This window comes from Gossypium arboreum, chromosome 9, assembly GCF_025698485.1.
Source record: "Gossypium arboreum isolate Shixiya-1 chromosome 9, ASM2569848v2, whole genome shotgun sequence".
NCBI classification, from domain to species: domain Eukaryota; kingdom Viridiplantae; phylum Streptophyta; class Magnoliopsida; order Malvales; family Malvaceae; genus Gossypium; species Gossypium arboreum.
The window spans coordinates 22298740-22313636 of NC_069078.1; the positions used below are offsets into that span (position 1 = coordinate 22298740).

General features: G+C 36.4%; 1 protein-coding gene across 2 annotated transcripts; it reads right to left on the reverse strand.

Moving 5' to 3' along the window:
• Nucleotides 1-1353: 1353 nt before the first annotated feature.
• Nucleotides 1354-8818, reverse strand: LOC108457057 (uncharacterized). 2 transcript variants are annotated; one of them, XM_053018810.1, is made up of 11 exons: nt 8470-8818; nt 7727-7789; nt 7541-7635; nt 6439-7284; nt 6272-6344; nt 6105-6155; nt 5151-5942; nt 2581-5064; nt 2416-2488; nt 2027-2178; nt 1354-1933 (listed from the first exon to the last, which is right to left on the reverse strand). In XM_053018810.1, exons 1-11 carry the CDS (start codon nt 8543-8545, stop codon nt 1599-1601), a joined length of 5040 nt encoding a protein of 1679 aa, XP_052874770.1. In that variant the 5' UTR covers nt 8546-8818; the 3' UTR covers nt 1354-1598. The 2 variants fall into 2 exon arrangements, with proteins under 2 accessions (XP_052874770.1, XP_017611361.1); XM_017755872.2 differs by having other exon boundaries at nt 7727-7795.
• Nucleotides 8819-14897: the final 6079 nt, after the last annotated feature.

Here is a 14897-nt window from a genome sequence, read left to right on the forward strand (position 1 = left end):
AGAAGTAAATGCAAAAAAAAAAAACTCTAATATAAGGTAGAAGAGAAAAATAAAAACCCTAAAAAAGTAAAAAAAAAAAAAAACTAAAGAAAACTAAACCTAAAATTAAGCTAATGTGTGTCTCTCTCCTCGGCAAATTTTGATTGTTTTGAAGTGTATTCTAACGAGAGGAGTAAAAGTCACTATTTAAGAGTAGATTTGGCATAATTAAGCGGAGTTGATCGAACGCTTAGAAATAGGGTTACGAGATTTTGCCGGATTAGGGTGAAACCTAATATGGGACTCCATAGATCGATTTACTGCTTCCCTAGAGGCAATGATAAGTTCTGATCGAATGTGTAATCAAGTTAAAGTGATCAGGTATGTGATAATTAATTTCCTATTTGAAATTAAGGTAAGTTGGCTAGAACTGCTAAAAGACTACGAACTTGTGATTGATTATCACCCGAGAAACTACTAAGTCCTTTCTAGTGGAATTCACCTTTATAACACTAAATCAATCATCATAAAATGTCATACATGAGCACACACATATTATAGGCATCAAAATAAATTTTAATTATTTTTATGCCTCGGTTTTAATGGTCCCAAAACCACATTCCGACTAGGGTCAATTTTGGGCTGTCACAACTCTCCCCCACTTAAGAAATTTTCGTCCCCGAAAATCTTACCGGTAAATAGGTTTGGATATCGCTTTTCGTTGGCAAAAAGGCCCTTACACAAGCCTTATTAGACTGGTGGGCCGGGTAAACAAGGGCTGCCCTTTTTGTCTAAGGTTGTCCCCTAACGAAGGTGATATCATCATTACCACGAAAAGGATATTGCAATATCTTAGGCAATATTGAAACTTTGGGTCTTCCTTGGGAGGTGGATATCGCAATACCCAAAAAGAATGTCACGATACCACTAATGGGATCTTTGGTCTTCTATACTATCGGAGGTAATACAATTCCAAGGGTTGGATATCGCGATACCCTTGCCCTAGGAGCCGTTCTCGCTCGTTTTTGGCCTCCGACACATTTTTACATCACTTAAACACACGTTAGGACCCCAATGACACTATCGAACAATTTGGGTCAAAAAATAGATAAAAATAGCTAAGACTCTAGTTCAAGCTTAAGCTTGGTTTATAACCGGAATCAACAAGAAATAAAATTAAATTATTTAAACTCTACCCACTTAAGCTTTCCTTCCATGATTTGTTCATATACAAATGTTTTTGGTCAATTACGCACATACCCTAATCGAGTATTCTCGAACTCAGCTTACTCAAGATTAACTTAGAAAATAACCAAATCAAATTTAAACTTCTATAAAGTAGAATTCAATAGCTTAGCTTGTAAGTACATCTCATTTACGCCCCCAATAACAAAGCTAATTCCATAATGCAACTGGACATTATTTAGGCATCGTGAGCCTAATTCTTACAGAAACAAAAAGTGATCACACATGTTGCTTCTTCGAACAAAAACTAATTCTTTTTCAGAAAAAAAAAATTTAATCAATTGCCTATGCTACTCAAATATGCTGTACAACAATTTACCTACAAAAGAAAGGTTAGAGGATTTACATGGAATGTACAAAGTAAGTGGAGGCTGTCAATCATCAAGGCGTTGGATCTCACCCATCATTATACGGTTGCTGGTGACTTTGAAACCCAGTAGAGCAGGATCAATCTGTCTTCCCTTTTTCCCTTTCTTCTTGCCACTTCGTCCAGCTTGTGTTGCACCATCAGATGGTTCCAAAGAAGTGCTGTTAGCTGCCTCAATCCCACGTAGAACCGGCTTCTTTAGAATCTCAATGAATGATGCTTCAGACACTGCAGCATCATTGCAAGATGAGGTCCTCCTAGAACGGAGGTCTTTCTTGCTAGATGCCTGAGTTTCTACACTCCTCATCGTTCCTAGATTTGCCATAGTCCCCTGTTTTCCTTCTGAATAAATCAAACACAAGATCCAGTGAATACAAGTGAAGAAAATGTCATTCCACCTTTTGTATAACGAGAGAAAGAGATATAAAATCGTACCATCAGAAGTTGCAAGGCTTGCAGAATTATTCTGCTTGACAAATGACAGTGAGCTTTGATCAGAAAAGACATCCTGGGATGAAGAAACCCGTGGCACGGTTGGGCATTTCTGTGGAACTTTGTCAAGCCCATTTGGCAGCATTGAAGGTAACCTATCAATAACAAGAGGATCTTTATAAAGCTTTGCAAATAAAGTTCAAAATAGCCGAGTCAAATGCTAATAGGGAGATGTATCGTAGAAGTGTAAATTATCAAACTAAGAACACAACAAAATCAACACAAAATATCCAATATTGACTCCTACCCATTGTCGTAGCAGCAAATTTAGTCATGATAATGGACATTAAATAGTAGCCTCTTATATAAACCATTTAGTAAAAGAACCACACCTATCATTAGAAACATCTTCTCCAGCTGACTTATCTACTCCAATTTCATACCCATACAACCTGCCGCTTCCATCTGCACCATTTCACATTTAAGATTTAATTCATCTAAGAAACAGACATTTACCTAAGTTGAAACAGGAATAAAAAAATAGTTGGGAAGATTACCGATTCCAAGAGAACTATGCCGACTATGGATGCCACTTGGTAGGTCACCACAGTCCAAGGTTGTCTCTACTTGCTCTAATACATTGTCCTCAGACCCTGACACAGAACCATTCCTTGTACTCATGCCTTTCATTCCATTTTCTTTGTCTTTTCCTTCCAGTTCTGCTATTTCTTTATCCACAGCTGATTTTCCCATCAAGCTAGCATCTGCATAGCAACTACGAGAAGGATCTTCAATGCCCAACAAGAATGACTGCTCTTCTGCAAATGAGCCAGAATTGGCTTTAAGAGGCAATCTTTCACAGTTAACCATGTGGTTGGCAGATGCACTTGAAGCAACTCCAAACAAATGACCTTGCAACAAGGCACTTGAATTAGAATTTTGATGGCCTTCCGGAAACAAGTTGTTCACATGAACTTCCTGATTTGGAAAATGATTAAAAGGAAAATTGGAAGTTTGTGGCCCAGAAACAGGCCAAAAGGTTTCCCGCCCTCTGGAAGATGAAGTAGAATTCTGACGATCGATTTCTGATGATTGCATAGATTGAATACCAAGTTTTTGGTAAAGAAGGTCCATTAAAGCCTTCTTAGAGTTTTCATTAACCCCTCCAGCTGATGCCCAAGCACTTGAATCAACTTCAGACTCCCTTCTTTGCAGTTCTGCTTCAAGATTTAATTGTGGTATCTCTTTTGCAGTCCAACTATTTTCTAGCTGCCCATTTTTCCTTGCATGGAAGCTCTCCATTGCACCAGGATGAGAAGCGTATACATTGCTTAAAACTTGCTGGTTAAGAGAGTGGTTACCTGAAGAAAATGGATCCAGTTGGTTGTTGGAGTGCATATAAAGATGTTCTGCTAGATCTAGAGAATTTGCATTGTCTACTTTCATTCCAGGAGCAGCTACAGGAAGAGTCAACCTGCCAAATGCTGTAGAGTTGGGGTCAAAAATCCCTCGCTCTGGTAGGTCCTCCAAAGCATGATTCTGCTTAAGATTGCAGATATGCTCTTCAAGAGATGATAGCCTCTGCTGGTAAAGACCTGAAGTATTCAACCCTACAGATTGAGCCTGATGATGACTGCCAGGATTCCCAACAAACTGACCAACGTCATCTACAGACAATGAACCAGCAAGTCTTCTATTCCCCTCCATTCCTAATTGTTGCCTAAGTGCCATAGATAATTGCTGCGCTTGCAAGTGTTCTTGTTGAAGACGAAGCTGATGCTCTGAAGGAAGCATATTGCCATACTTTGCCTGTGACATGAAATCCAAAAACTCAGCATGCTGCCCTTGGAGTGCACCCTGGTTAATCTTCGCTTGGATGATCTGCTCCAGTGATGAATCCAGGTGCCTTGAAGCATGAGAATTCTGTTGCAATTCAGCAAGGAGATGCCTTCGTAACTGAACCTGATCGATTATGTTGTCTCTAGCAGCATCAAATATTTGCTGACCATAACCAGGATCAGGGATCTTATGCTGCAGCAATTGATCAAGAAGCAATTGCTGAGCTTGAGAATGTGGCAGCTGTAGATGTTGCTGCTGCTCCTGTAACAATTTAATTTGGTGGTGACGAAGCTGCTGCTGCCGCTGAAGTTCCAACTGCTGCTGCTGCTGCTGTAGCTGTAGTTCCAACTGCTGCTGCCGCTGTAACTCTAGCTGCTGCCGCCGCTGTAACTCTAGCTGCTGCTGCTGCCGCTGTAACTCTAGCTGCTGCTGCTGTCGCTGTAGTTCCAGCTGCTGCTGTTGCCGCTGAAGTTCCAGCTGCTGCTGCCTCTGAAGTTCCAGCTGCTGCTGCTGCTGTCGCTGAAGTTCCAACTGCCGCTGCTGTTGAAACTGAAGTTCCAAAAGGTGTTCCATATGAGGATCTGAATGATGGATTGATCTCTGGCGGTTGAGATTTTTGCTCAGCATAAGATCGAAACCCTGGACATGCTCCACATCAAATCCAGCTGAATATGAAAAGGGATGAGAGAAATGATTTTCCTCTTGAAGTGGTTCATTGGGCAGCTTTTGTGATATTAGCTGACGTAAAAGGCCAAAACTATTGTCTTCGTGCTCCTTGTGAGATGAGGGCCAACCACCAGTAGTTCCTAGATGAATGTTAGGGTTAGACAAAGCATTTCTTCTATAATCATCAGGCCAAGCCTCAGGAAAAGAAGTCTGTTCAGGGACTGTACGAACAACACTGTGATCACTAAAGTTTGTCTCTGTATCAAGCAAAGGATCTAAAAACTGCCCCCTATCACCGATGCTGGAAGCTATATTAGATGATTGAGAACACTTCAAACCAGATGGGCTCCTCAACTCAGACATCAACAAACCAAAGGGATGCAGCTCGTCATCTCGATGAGAAGGTATATTGGTTTTTGAAAACTCATCTGTAATGGACAAATGGCTTGCAGGATTGCCAAAAGAACCTTGAACTTCACCAGAAATTTTAGAAGGATCAACCCCCGCACTTGTGGGCCTTCCATGAAAAATAATTTCTGTAGCACACAAGAGGAAAGGAAGGCATTATTAACAAACACAATAAATAACAAAATCAATAATAGGTCCAACCTAATAAACTTACCCTCTTCTTGAGCAGCAACGAATTCATGGAGGCTTTGATCTTCAGAAGACTGATACTCAGAAGGATAACTTTGAGTAAGTCGTCTTAACTGAAAATCAGTTCCAGAAGTCTCAACAGCAGACAAAGACTGCTTATGATCACATCCAATGTCAGACCCCTTAAATTCAAGAGCAGAAGCAGAAGTAGATATGGTCTCACCCAAGCTACCTTCAAAAGAATCGGGTAATTGCATTCTCATAACTGCACTACCACTGGATGCAGAACCAGAATTCATGCTTAGGTGTGGCATGACATCGCCAAGTTCTTGGAAAGGAGATCCATCCTGAGCATCTGCCAATCGAACAGGCAAGTCTGTACCAAAATAACCTTGCTCAAACCATGAAATTATGTCAATTCCCAGATATGGTCCCTGAATTACCCCTTGAGGATCAAGATAGCACAAACTCAAATCCTCAGGAGGGATAACACTTTCCAGTGAATGTGCCTCATAATTTCCCTTAATATCTATCTGGTTATGGCTTAGGGTAGCCTGTAGTGATGAAAAATCAAATAGAGAACCTGAGTCTTCAGGAAGCTCGCCACCCTCTCCAAAATGAATGGATGATTCCTTATCCTCCAACCTAGGTAGCTTTTGCATTTTCAAATCAGAGACTTGTCCTTTATCAATAGATTTTATTTCATCAGCATCATTTATGGAGCCATCAATTTCCCTATCTGATATCAAAGCATGGGTCACACCTGTGTCAGATGGTAAAACACGTCTCTGCCCACCTTCTTTTGTACTATTTATTTCTGCGAGGACAAGCAGAACAAATCAAGAGTATATTCTCAATGGACAGTCAACAACTAAAAATGATAGTTTCCTACCCTCGGTCACAATCATCTGTGAATCTAAGGCATAATATGTCCCAGCATAATTCCCTTGATAAATATTGTTTACAGCAGCATTCTCACCTGATTCAACACTATCCTCCCTGTTAAGTGTAGAACTTTGTTTCCCTCCACCTGGAATCACATCAATAAGTTCCAGGTTAGGACCAAAAAGAAACAAAAAATAAGAATCTCAATCATATCTAGTTATTTACTGGGCAACACACTAAAAATCAGCATTTGACCCTTACTTGTGTCTCTAGCTGTGTTGTACGACACTCCACTGCTTGTAGTTTTTCCCTTCCATATATCTCCAAGGAGAGCCTGCAAGAATCAAGCAAGAAAATTAAATGCAACCACATAGAAGGATAAAGATGAGTAGACTTTTATTCCATAAATCAGATTATAAGCTTGATACCTCTTCCTCTGCATCAGGAGGAACAAAAGCTACAGGCTCAACAGTTTCTTTCTGAGTTATTGGTGATAAATGATCCATCTCATCAGGTACAGTGAGAAAATTTGGAACAGTCTTTTGCTTGCGGTAAATATCAAGCAGTTTTCCTCTAGGGTAGCAATATGTGTTAAATGATTTGTTTTTGTCCAGAGGACGAGATCCAATGACAGAAGCAGATTTTGGCCTCCCAATTTGTAGGCTTACATTAGCATTTGATCTACCTCGTCCTGCTGCAAACCGCACAGTTGATCCCTCCACTCGTCCCCTCTCTAAACCAAAACCTGGAGCACTGTGATGAGAAGCAGCCCCACCTGCATGAATTTCCAAACGATGTCGTGGTCTCCACTTATCACGAGAATCATTCTCACGGTCAGAAGCTATGCGCCCCCCACTTACAAAAGCTTGTTTGTCAGTAAGGGCTTCTTCCTTCTCAGCTTCTGTCCTCTTCTCAGTTCGAGAATCCTTTTCTTTGTCTTCAGGACCCCATCTTGAAGACCACTTGTTGTCTCTTCGAGATTCATGTCCTGAACTACGACTATTAATATCATTCCATCTCTCTGAAGAAGTAAGCTTGTTTTCAGAAACATCCCTCATCGATGAAATATCTGCCCGACGGTCTTCTTTTCTGCGATCCCTTCGGCCAAGTAAGCTTGTTTCTCTCTCCTCTTCACGCCAACGGCGACTGCTTTCAAGATCAACTGCAGTCTTCCTCCAGTCTTTCTTGTCCTGAGACCCATCCAGACGCCAACTATCTTTCAGATTGGAATCACCAGAGGTTCTATGGGACAACGAATTTGTGGCTCTTATATCCTGTCAGAGTAGTAAATTATACCACAGAAAGGATACAAACCAAAATGAGAATTTTTCATAAGGTAAAAGTCAAATATAAATTTGTAATCAGCATTCAGTGATAGATGCTAGTCTAACTAAGTTTTACGTGATCAGATATACTTTTTACCCAAACTTTTGCTGCATAAAGCTAAATAAAACTAGAGATCAACACATTAAACCCTCATATGGAAATGAACTAAGTACCATATTAACAAGAGAAAATAGAGTTCCATACCCCAGATGTTCCAGTAGCTAACACCTTAGAATCAGATGGTTTAGAGTAAAGCCACTGTGGAGACAAAGGTATATTGCTCTCTGAAATTGCTTGATCTGCTAGGGAAAAAAAGGGTAAGATTTTACAATAAAAGAGAACTTAGGCTTTTAAAATGCAAAAACATCAACATACGACAAATAGCATTACCTTTGGTGCCCTCAAGTAACCCCACGTGTCCTTTGTCCTCCAAGTTCCCATCCCACGCTTCACCTAAAACTAACAATATCTGAGATCATTAATACATAGGCTAATTTGGCAGAAATCATAACCTCAGCCTGTCTCTATGGAGTCCTAAAGTATCAAATTATTTGAGAACGAACTGCCAATTTTCCTAATTGAAATAGGTGATCCTTTCATTGAATTCAATCTGTCGAAATAATAAGAAGAAGACATACTACAGTACCATATCAACTTCAACGTTGCAGTTTATATTTTGCAATAATTAAGATAAGCAACTAAAGTAATCTTCTTCTTCTTTCATAAAAGTAATATCCATTGTCTGGTGCATCTAAATCGAAGGTTTAAGCTTAATATAATTTCACATAGAAACAATTGTGCACTTCCTTTTTTTTTTTCTAATTATAATCTCTTATAACAACACAGTAAAAAGAAATAGAAGGTTTCAACAAAATCGAACGAGATCTTAGGGGCAAAAATAAATAAACCATGAACGAAATCTGAAATCTAGATTTAATAAATTAAACCAAACTAGTAAATTTCAAAAAATGAAATATTCCGGAAGAAAAAAAGAATAGAATAATAGGGGAAAGCGAAGAGATTGAATTGAAATGGAAAGCAATACAATCAGCATGCAATAAGATAAAATTAGAGGAAACAATGAGACAAATATTTGATCGTAAAAAGGAAAGGGAAAAGAGAATGTAGAATACCTTTGAGAGAGGAGTGGTCGAAGCTGGTTTTGGAGGAGAGGAGATCATCAGGTAGATCTAATTTTCCGTCAGCCATCGAGAGAATATAAAAAGCAGAGATCGCGGCGGAGATACGGCGGCGTTTAAGATTCTGAAAAAAAGGTAAAGGCAGAGGGAGAGAGAGATCAAATGGGTCGATGAGAGAAAAGGGTCTGAAGAGAGGAACGATTTTGCACAGAGAGCGTGAGAGAGGAATTGCTAGGTTAACAATACCTATTTTCTCTTAGTTATTTTTTAGCTTTGACAGAGATAGAGAAGGACCTTCAAAATTAAATAAAATACTATATAAATATCTCTTAGATAGTATACTGCCGTTTGTGGGTTTTGCTTATAATAAAGGGAGGGTTAATTCCTAAATAGCCCCTTAATTTTGCTATTTAATTTTTGTAAATTTTTGTGTTTTTAAGTTCTTAATATTTTAATTTGCACACTAATGTGCTCTTACTTTTTATCTTTATGTAAAGTAATCCATAATATTTAATTTACAATAGTTTTTTTACGGGAGAAATTGTTTTTTAAATAATTATCAAAAAATTAAATTCATCTTTAGAATTACTTTCGCTTAATTCCTTTGGATGTAAATTTTGATTTATTTTTTCTCCAAGTCATTTGCTTTTTCTATTTTGTTTTGTCCAAGCATGGTAAGTGTCAACTTCCAAGTTGGCTACCTCCTTTCTTTCTCTCCCACCAATTTTTATTTATTCTCCCCATTCACTCCATATATCTTTTCTATTTTCAGTTTGTAGATCTAGCTTGTGGGTATTTTTATTATCTTTACAAGTTATTATGGATAGATTACGGTGTTTGTCGTCGTTGAAACTCCATTGGCCTCAAACAGTTTATCTTGGAAAGTGGGTGCCTCTTTTCATCAGCTTTTTAATTTGTTTCTATTTTACAAGTCAATTTGGACTTTTGTTGTCTTTAAGTTTTATATGTTTGTTTTCCATTGTTTAATAAGTCTTTTACTTTTAGAAGTTTTTGCCTTGTAACACCCATTACCCGTATCCAAGGCTGAAACAGGGTACGAGGCATTACCAGACTTAACCATACACATAGACAAAAATCAGGCTATAAAATTTCATTTAATTCAAAACTTTTCGAACACATGCATAGACTCATAATTAAAGACATATAATGTGGCATAAATGAGCACTTACACATCCATAATCATGCAATAACATGTCATTCACTTTAAACATATTTGCTTACCATCCTGTATATAATATACATTCTTACACTAACTAGAACTAGACATGCTAAATCTTATTCTCATTTTATACCATCATAATGTAGTTACCAATTTTTCCATTAAACATCCATATTCAAGGTAACATTACTCATGTCCATTTAATTCATGATCCACTAGCCTGCATTTAACTTACCTGATGTATTACCAATCATGCATAATAAACAAAGCTAACTATATCATCACATCAAAACATAGGACATGGCATGATTAATTAAACTTACAAACCATAATGGATAAGGACCACATCTCATGATCATATACGATGACTCAATGCAGACCGATACGTATGGTCAAAGTCATAATAATAATACATATCACAAACCAACTTCCGATACATGCCACTCACTTGATATTTCTAATATTTGAATTAATTCTCCCAAAAATGATAGCTTGATAGTGTGATTTTGCCTCCGACGATCTCCAACCCCGAGCCGACCAGCCAAAACTGAAGAAGTAGAGAGGAAGGGTAAGCTTTACGCTTAGTAAGTCCATATGAAGTTAATAAGCAATTACCCACATGTTTTTTTTTTTAGGTAAAACATTATAATCGTACAATTTACTCTTGTTCAGGTTAAGCTGTTTTACCAAATTACAGTTACTAATTCATTTATATCTGGAGCTACGAGACTCCAAATTAAGTTTCGTTAATTTTCCTTGAATCTAGACTCGTATACCTTTCTTCCATAAAATTTCCAGAATTTTTGGTTTAGCCAATTAGTACAGTTTATTCATTAAAGTTTCCCCTATTTTGCTGTCCAATAGTTCTGACCTCTCTTCACTAAAAATTATTTTTCTCATAGTACAGAATTCGGATAATGCTCTCATCTATCTTTCTAGAGAACAGACTCATTAAGGATTTTAAAAATATAAATTACAACCCTTAATTATTTTTATACAATTTTTAATGATTTTCTCAAATCGGAACAGGGGATCACGAAGTCATTCAGACTCTGTCTCACAACAATTTAAATATCTCATAATATAAATTTCGGTTGCATATACCGTTTCTTCTATGTGAAACTAGACTCATTGGGATTTAAACTCATATTTTATTCAGCTCCTAATTCAATTTCCACAATTTATGGTGAATTTTCAAATTTGCACCACTGTGGTAACCCAAAACTGCCAAGGCTAAATTTACTCATTCATTACTATTATTCACCAAATCCATACAATATCATTTCATTCATAATGGTAAGAACACATAATTATGCTTCATAAGCATAAATCTATAATCTCAATGTCATCAAGTATCAAGGACTTATTCCAAATCATGTCATTTTAATAATATTCACCAAATACTATATACATTATAGATCATCACATGTCAAGGCATCACACATAAGTTTAGTGTACATACCTGTACAACTTGTAACATAACTTAAAGACATACTCACTAATGGCTTATCCCATTGGGATCATCAACGAATACTTCGCCAAATTACCCATTGAACACTCGGAATATAATCGAATACATGGAATGCATGCACATAAGTGCCATGCCCACAGCTAGACAAACTCAATAGCCTGCGGAATATATGTGTAGCCAAGCTACCATGTAACCCACCCATAAGTGAACTCGGACTCAACTCAACGAGATCGGGCGTTCGCATTTATAAGTGAACTCGGACTCAACTCAACAAGTTCAAATACCTAGTTACATCTCATGAACTCGGACTCAACTCAACGAGTTCAGAACTCAAATATCCTTGTGACATGTCACTTGTATCCTAATCTATTCCTAAGGTTCAAATGGGATTTTCCTCGATCACACATCTTTGTCTTCTTCCACAGAATGTTAGAACCGATACTTGGTAGCATTTCATATTTATCAAGTAATTCACATAATTTTGCATATTACTCAACAATAACCACAAAGCATAATATTTCATAATAATAATTATCATATCATATAAATAACATTAAATTACTTAAAATGACAATTATGTTACCAACATTTACACATGAACTTACATCTCATTTAATATCAAGGAAATAACATTAAATTACACATTGCATTATTAAAAATCATATGAACTTACCTCGTATGCGAAAATGGCCATTTTTACCATTTTGTCTATAACCTGATATTTTCCGATTTTAGCCTGAATTTCGATTTTTCCTTGCTCTATCATTTCAAATATAGTCTAATTAGGACTCACATATTCAAATTAACCCAAAATCATATTTTGGAAAAATTACAATTTTACCCCTAAACTTTGTCAAAATTACATTTTTGACCCTAGACTCGTAAATTAAACTTTATCCTATTTCCTTATGTTTTATGACATGCTGATCATTTTTTTCCTTCTATAGCAACATCAAATTTTCACTCTAACATGTACTTATGAACATTAGGTATTTTTACTGATTATGTCGTTTTACTCGTTTTCACGTAAAATCGCTTAGTAAAAGTTGTTTAACACAATTTCAAGCTTCATATTCTACCATAAAACATCAAAATAAACACATTTCACCTATGGGTATTTTTCCAAATATAAACCCTAGGCTAAATTATTGCTAGAATAAGCTTAACCAAGTTACCGGAATTTCAAAAATGTAAAGAACTTTAAAAACGGGGCTAGGGAGCACTTACAATCGAGCTTGGGAGTTTGAACAAACCTTAACCATGGCTGCTGCTGGTAGAAATGGTTGAATGAAGAAGACAATAGCTAATTTGGCTTATTTCCCTTTTTAATTCTTTTAATTATTAGTTTACCAAAATACCCCTAACTTAAAAATATTTTCTTACACCCATTTCATGTCTATTTTTGTCCAGCAATTAACCAATGGTCTAATTACCATTTAAGGACCCTCAATTTAAAATTTCATAAAAATTAGACACCTCTAGTATGTAGAACTCAACTTTTGCACTTTTTACGATTTAGTCCTTTTGACTAAATTAAGTGCCCGAACGTCAAAATTTTCAAACGAAATTTTTATGAAATTATTCCGTGAAATCGTAGATCATAAAAATATAATAAAAAATAAAATTTTCATCGTCAGATTTGTGATCTTGAAATCACTGTTCTGACTAGGCCTAAAATTAGGGTTTTACATGTCTACTCTTGTTGCACATATTTTAGTCTTACCTATGCATGTAGTCTTGCTTTTGCAAGTAATTTTAGCGATGGTTTTGTCATAGTCCACTTCAATTTGGTGGATGCTTAGTTCTTTTTTTTTTTTGGCTAGCCGCTTTGGACCATCCAAGGCGAATTTCCTTAGTGTAAGTGCTTGCAATCACTCCAAATATGTCGTACTTCAGTTGTGACAGAGCCAATTGTCAATGTGTCATAATGTTCATTTGATGTTGAGATTGAAGCCTTTTTTGTGTTGGTGGAGCTTGTCTTTCATAGGGATGGCAAAACTCGAACCGCTTAATGAATTTCGAACCGATCCACTCCGAATGGAGTGAATCTTTTTGTTTGAAAAGTGTATGCGGGGCGAGGTGGGATGGATTCTTTTTTTCTTTTGAATAGTGGGTATGGAATGGTAAAAATGTATAAATATTTTATCCTGCCTCAGCCGCTCCACTATATAAAAATATCATTTTATCCTTTCATATATAAATTATTAAAAGGGTAAAATGTAATAACGTAATATAAAAATATATATATTTTATGTTTAAATATTTTTAAAAAAATTATGTTTAAATATTTACTTGACTTCAAAAAGATTGAAAATGCTAATGATAAGTTGTAACACCCCATACCTGACCAAATTGTTAGGTTTAAACTATAAAGTGTCACATTCATTGCTAGTGAAACTACAATCAAACTACAAACAAATTATACCATTATATGATTAATTTCAATCAATACAATGTATTATTGTTTCTGGGTCTTAAATAAGCTTATGAAAGCTCTAACGCTAACCCGAGATCAAATTCAGACTAAACTATAATATTTTTAAAAGTCCATTTTGATGTTGTGACATTAGGGGGTTCCTCGTCATGACGCAACATATTGACTAGGTCTCATCTCAACTTTGTGTCATGGCATGATGGCCTGATCTTGTCACGACGACATACGACATATGCTCAACGTCGCGACATGGCAAACTATTTCTGCAAAAATTTTAATGAACATCAACTTGCAATTCCATTCAACCATTTCATACATCCATCTCATAAATTCAAACAACATTTGCAATCCTCAAACTTAAATTCATGAGCTACAAATTCATTATTCAACAATATATAAATACCATATCACCTGTAGGTTAATTATCTAGTTTAATTCATTCAAAATCTTAAACATTCATACCTATTCACCAAAGTCATTAACAATTGCAACATCTAACACAATTCAACCATAAACTGAAATCATATACATATCGCATTCAATTGGCCAATTTCATACATCAAATTTCTATTTCAAAAGTGCATATTAACATAATCTTATACCAAAATTAACTCAACCTAGATACATGTCATACTTAAAACAAAACAGGATTTATACAAACTTTGCTAAGTCATGATTTCTTCTAGAATGCTATCAACTTGTCACACCTTTGTTTGGCAAGCTGGTACTGTTTAGGAGATTGTGTTGGCAAGATCGCCTAAGTTGCGAGACTTACACAGGATAATGTTTGTAAACTCTGTGGCGAATTATTTGGCTGAACTTTGTCAAGTCTGCAAAATCTTACTTCACAAATTGGCGAGTTCCTTATTAGGGTGAGGTCCACAGACTCTTCCACAAATAATTCTGCCGCCCGTATTTTAGTGTTGTTGCAGATTTAAGTATAGTAGTTAGTGGGACATGTTTAAGTCATTTAGCATCCTAGTGGAGGTAACGTATCAATAACCAAGACACTTTGGAAGCCTTGTAGGATGTGGTTAAAAATGAAAGTGTGTGAGAATGATTACTAATTAGAGCTTAACCCTGATCAGGACTTGGCTTAGAGATAGCTATAAATAGGATAACCTAGTATTTGAGAGAAGATTTTTATTTCATCTTCTCTATTAGACTTTGTTATCATAACTCAAGTTCTATCTATTAAGCTTATAAAAGCTTTTGTTTCAAGATGTCTGCTAGTAAATTCTTAAATTCCTCTTTAAGTTAACCACATAGAAAAGAAGTTGTTGTAAGAGTTGTTCTATAGGTTTTTCTTTCTAATATAAGATAGGAAGGAAACTTCA

Coding starts and splice junctions, on each gene's coding strand:
- LOC108457057 (XM_017755872.2), bottom strand. CDS start 8,545: ATGGCTGACGGAAAATTAGATCTACCTGATGATCTCCTCTCCTCCAAA. Junction 7,636..7,726: donor GTTACTTGAGGGCACCAAAG/GTAATGCTATTT, acceptor TTTCCCTAGCAG/ATCAAGCAATTTCAGAGAGC. Junction 5,943..6,104: donor GGAGGATAGTGTTGAATCAG/GTGAGAATGCTG, acceptor TTGTCCTCGCAG/AAATAAATAGTACAAAAGAA.